The sequence below is a fragment of the Anolis carolinensis genome, unplaced genomic scaffold (assembly GCF_035594765.1).
Source record: "Anolis carolinensis isolate JA03-04 unplaced genomic scaffold, rAnoCar3.1.pri scaffold_12, whole genome shotgun sequence".
Taxonomy (NCBI): Eukaryota; Metazoa; Chordata; class Lepidosauria; order Squamata; family Dactyloidae; genus Anolis; species Anolis carolinensis.
The window spans coordinates 8,966,839-8,972,552 of NW_026943823.1; the positions used below are offsets into that span (position 1 = coordinate 8,966,839).

General features: G+C 35.5%; 1 protein-coding gene across 3 annotated transcripts in view; it reads right to left on the bottom strand.

Moving 5' to 3' along the window:
* Window positions 1-200: 200 nt before the first annotated feature.
* Window positions 201-5,714, bottom strand: part of LOC100561702 (non-histone chromosomal protein HMG-14A) — a 10,576-nt gene continuing 5,062 nt past the window's right edge. For all 3 annotated transcript variants that reach the window (XM_062963771.1, XM_062963772.1, XM_008114631.3), the window contains exons 2-6: window positions 5,402-5,431; window positions 4,684-4,713; window positions 2,469-2,519; window positions 2,220-2,363; window positions 201-924 (exon numbers count right to left, since the gene is read on the bottom strand). In XM_062963771.1, coding sequence (XP_062819841.1) covers window positions 877-924; window positions 2,220-2,363; window positions 2,469-2,519; window positions 4,684-4,713; window positions 5,402-5,431 — 303 coding nt within the window. In that variant the 3' untranslated portion in view covers window positions 201-876. The remainder of the gene's footprint in view (window positions 925-2,219; window positions 2,364-2,468; window positions 2,520-4,683; window positions 4,714-5,401; window positions 5,432-5,714) is intronic.

Here is a 5,714-nt window from a genome sequence, read left to right on the forward strand (position 1 = left end):
TATTATTATATACACAGAGGATCTCATGTGACCCCAGGTTTATCTTTTCTGCTTTTGAAGACAACAGAACAAAGGGCAGTTTATAGTGTCAAACTCAACCTGCTAGATTTCTTTCTCCTCTACTTTGCCTTCACAAGAGAAAACAGTAAAATTTCAGAAATACGTAGCCATAACACAAGAAAAGCAGACGACAAGGCATCTTTCGAGGAGTCCATTTTTTTATTAAGATAAATCCAGCAAAATTCCTAACAGTGGGTATATTCTATCAACTTGCCGTCTCTTTTTTTAAAAGATTTTTTTGTATTTCATTTAAAAACACGATTACACATTTTTATTTTTATTATTATTATTCTCCAAAATGTGACAAAATAAAACTACATTTGGGATACAACAAGATTTCCAGCTTCTAAGGTTTTTTTTTTCAAGAAAATATTTCACCTTCGTTATAAAAGCAACCCACAGAACCACCGGAATGTCTGACGCAATTATTTTGTGTGTGATTTTTTTTTCCGTTATTTTGAGACCTCCCCACGTTAAGAAAACGTACAACACAGAACAAGGGTGAAAATTACAATCTGCAGCCTGTATGACTTACACACAAAGGGATTATATACTGACAGAGGTCAATAGCTACCACCACTGATTCTTTCCAGGTACCATACAAACTATGACAATCACAGAAAATTTTAAAACAATGATTTTTGTTTTGCCTTTGTTGGTTCAAGTCCCAAGTCGCCGAGATGAAGATGTTCCAGAATTAAATTCATGCTAAAAAAACCTGCATTTATAAAATAGTTGATAAAAATATTCCTCTCTTAACAATACAGTATGGAGGTACGGATACCAAACGATGGAAAATGTAGAGAGCTAAGCTGGTTACTCGGACTTGGCTTCCTTGTCATCAGTTACTTCGTCGGCTGGTGCCTGCAGCATTTACAAAAATAATAATTATGCTATACATTTGTTATACAAGGAAAATATTCCATTTTACAGGGGGGAAATACTTCTATTTTTTTCCTTAAAAACAAAAATATCTAAACCTAAAGGACCAAGAAATTATAACCTTCAGAAGGTATCTGAATTCAGTTGCACAGAACGCTGTTTATCCTCCCAAATGTATTTCACGCATTATCTGCCACACTTTATAGTTACTAACATTGAATTCAAAACAGCTCAGTGCCTATCAACTTGGAAGAATAGCAAGATCACTCAAAAATATGATAGTGGCTTCTGTTTTTTTATCTCTGTTTTAACCATGTTGGACCCCAGTTTGAACCACAAGAAGTGGGTAGTAAATTAACAACAACACTGGCCAACACACATTTTGATGACCCAAATGTTAGATCTAGTTCTGGGTATATTTGACCCACTGATTCCCCAACTCTAGTTTTTGAGATACAAAACATATCCACCTACCAGTTGCCATATGCTTGCCCATAGAAAGCCATGATAACCATGCCTAAGAAACTAGAGCACATGCAATTTATCCCATGTAATTTTCTGAATCGGCACCCCACAAAAATTCATAGGGAGGGTAGAGTTCTTATTTGGGAGAGAAACACTTTCATTTCCCTTCCCCAAAGCTTATGGGGATTTCTCAAGTATAAATGGAAATGGCATTAGTGCATTTGAATAAAATTATATTTGTCAGGCAAATCGCTTGATAGAAATTCACAAGGTAACACAAGTGAGCTTCAGAAATTGAAGGGATGAAATGAACCAGATCTGTGGCAAACAGTAAATCAAGGCCAAAGATACAGAATGTTTATGTGTCATTTAATATTTTTTTATTGTGTCAGAAGTGACTTGAGAACATACTGCAAGTCACTACTGGTGTGAGAGAATTGGCCATCTACAGTGACACTGCCCTGGGGACGCCCAGATGTGATATCTGGGAGGCTTCTCCCATGTCCCCGCAAGCTAGAGCTGACAGATGGAAGCTCATCCCGTCTCACGGATTCGAAGCAGCAACCTTCAGGTCAGCAGTTCAGCCAGCACAAGGACAAAACGGTGAGCTTAGGAAAGAGAAGTGTCCAAGCTTCCTAAAGAAAACTGATGAAGCATTATTTTTTCCCATCACCATCATTCCACCAAGGAGGAAAAACATTTCTTATGTAATCACAGGGACGATCACAAATAATTATTGAAAACTAAATGTCTTGTCCAGATTTCCAAGATGATCACATTATAAACTATCAGGACAACAAGGGATAAAGTACCTCGTTGGTTTTGGTATCTCCATTCTCAGAGTGGTTTTCTTCTTTAGCGTCTTCTTGCTTAGTTTCCTCTTTTCCTTTGGCCCCCTTCTTCCCTTTCGCTGCTACCTTTTTGTCCTCTTTCTTATCATTTGCTCCTTTTTCTTTCTGTTAAGAGGATTTACATGTGAGCTTATGTGAACATTATTGTTAACAAAAGAAACGTATCTACGGTACTTTGAACCCGCACTAATATTACACCCATTTGTTTACCTTCGGTGCTGCCTTTTTGGGTTTTGGCTCTGGCTTCGGTGGAGCAGGTTTCTGCAAAGAAAGCATTTGGATATTTAACAAACACCATCCAAGAAACATAGGTGTTTTAGCTCTCTGGGCTGCTTTAATAAGATTCAGAAGCCTATGGTTCACTCTCTTTCTCTTTTTCCAAAACATAGTATCATCTGTATGGTCACGAAACTGACTCAAAATATATAGAGAAGGCCTAGTGAAGTGATAGAAGTCAGTAGTGGGTCTTGGATGATTTATTTCATTGGGAAAAGGTCTAAAATAAATAAAAGGTGTGCATCATTAACACAAAGCTTGGGATTACATTACTTATTACAGTTATATTTATTATTTATTTTATTTATTTATTTACATCACTTTTACCCTGCCTTTCTCCCCGAGGGGACTCAAAGCGGCTTACAATAAATAGGCAAAAATTCAATGCCTAAAAACAATATAAAAACAACAATTCATATAAAACAATCTACAAAACAACAATTCATATAAAACAGATACCACTGCAAAATAAAATCACATTATATAAAATTTTAAGCATGTCCAAGATTAAGATTATATTATAAGATTATATCCCGCTCTTCTCACCCCGAAGGGACTCAGAGCAGCTTACAAATCAAATGTACATACAATATATTAATAGGACAGCACAATATAAGCATTAAATTACTATATTGTACTATATCATTATATGGTAATATTATTAGTAATTTATTTATTTATTTATTTACAGTATTTATATTCCGCCCTTCTCACCCCGAAGGAGACTCAGGGCGGATTACAATGAACACATATATGGCAAACATTCAATGCCAACAGACAAACAACATATATAGACAGACACAGAGGCATTTAACATTTTTTTCCAGCTTCACGATTCTGGCCATAGGGGGAGCTGTTGCTTCACTGTCCACTAGTGGCTGTACTTCCTCATTCCTTTCCTCGTGTTTTGCTGGCCGTTTTATGATGTTGTAAATTACTTAAATTAGCCTCCCGCATAAAGCGTACCTAATTTCCCTAATTGACAGATGCAACTGTCTTTCGGGGCTGCATAGGTCAACAGCAAGCCGGGCTATTTAATGGTTGGGGGCTTAACATGACCCGGGCTTCGAACTCATAACCTCTCGGTCAGTAGTGATTTATTGCAGCTGGTTACTAGCCAGCTGCGCCACATATTAAATGTAATATTACATTTAATATATAATATATAATTAATATTATTATATTGTATTATTAGTATAATATTGTATTACTCTATATTATTATCAATATTATATGTATATACAATATATTATATACAGTAGAGTCTCACTTATCCAACGTTCTGGATTATCCAACGCATTTTTGTAGTCAATGTTTTCAATACATCGTGACATTTTGGTTCTAAATTCGTAAATACAGTAATTACTACATAGCATTACTGCGTATTGAACTACTTTTTCTGTCAAATTTGTTGTATAACATGATGTTTTGGTGCTTAATTTGTAAAATCATAACCTAATTTGATGTTTAATAGGCTTTTCCTTAAGCCCTCCTTATTATCCAACATATTCGCTTATCCAACGTTCTGCTGGCCCGTTTATGTTGGATAAGTGAGACTCTACTGTATTTATAAATTATTATAAATTATATGTGTGTGTGTATGTATGCATATAAAATAGCATAGTATGTTGCTATGGCACAGGAAACAAGATGGAACTATCTTCCTGGCTCTCAGATTGGTATGATGTCTTCTTTGTATTTTTTTGGTCTAATATTTTATTTAGTTTGGTGAATAAGGTTTATTTCTTAATAAAAGTATAGATTATATTATACTAAGAACACATTTTATGTTATACTAAGAATGCACAACTATTTGTGATGTGTTAGGTCTACATTATCTAACTATGACCTGGTTCCATCCAGTTTTGTTGTAGTTGCATTTAGTTGCATTATTGTAATGCACTATGCATGGGATTTCTTTGGAAATAACCCTGAAACTTTCATTTAGTACAGATTATAATTACCAGCCTATACTCTTTATCACTGCAGGACATCCATTTTCAAGAGACATCCTACAGACGCAAAATTATCCTTTGTTCCACAGATATTATTAAAATCAAATTGTTTGTCATTTCTGAAGTCATCATTACTCTGAGTATACTGGGAGCATAACAAGGGATAAAAGAAAAAAGAAACAAGAGTTACTCACAGCAGATAGTCTGGCTGATCGTCTCTTTGGCTGCAACAACAACAACAACAACAACAAGAAATCAATATAATTGTAACACAGCACCCTTAAAACATTCAGAGATTATCTGCAACAATATAAAATGTATGCATACTTAGGGCCCTTCCACACAGCTATATAACCTAAAATATCTGCTTTGAACTGGGTTATCTGAGTCCACACTGCCATATAATCCAGTTCAAAGCAGATAATGTGGCATTTTATTCAGTTGTGGAAGGGGCCCTAATATCACGGTAAATCTGGATTGATACTGCTATATATCCCAGTATAGGATCCTAGGTTATCTGAGTCTACACTGCCATATAATCCAGTTCAAAGCAGATAATGTGGCATTTTATTCAGTTGTGGAAGGGGCCCTAATATCACGGTAAAGCTGGATCGACACTGCTATATATCCCAGTATAGGATCCTAGGTTATCTGAGTCTACACTGCCATATAATCCAGTTCAAAGCAGATAATATGGGATCAAAAACTGGATTATATAGCACTGTAGATCCAGCCTAAAGTAAGCTTTGAGAGTTGATTGGGTAGTAATGTGGTATAAAATAAACAAAATGACATTATAACACTGACTGCATGCCAAGATTTGAATCAGAGACCCATAAAACACCAGCATTAGACATAAAAACCTAATGAACAATAAAACTTCCATAATGATAATGGTATAAATAAACCTACCTCCTCCTTCACCTCGCCTTCAGCTGCAGCCTAGTTTTAAAAAAGAGGGAAAAAAGCACACATTGGAGCATGAACTTCCAAAGTAGCAACCATATAATGCCATCTTCAACCTGGGCCTGTATTCAGCATAAGAGGCCAGCTAACTCCAAAACACATTGTTATTGGAGTGGTTTAAACTATGTATTTAGGTAGTTATAGATTTAATTCTATTCTAATGTTTATATGCTTTTTGTTTTGATTTTTAGTGTTAGCCGCTGTGAGTTTCCTTGGGGAGGGAAAATGTGGGAGATAAATATGTATTTTGAAAAATCAA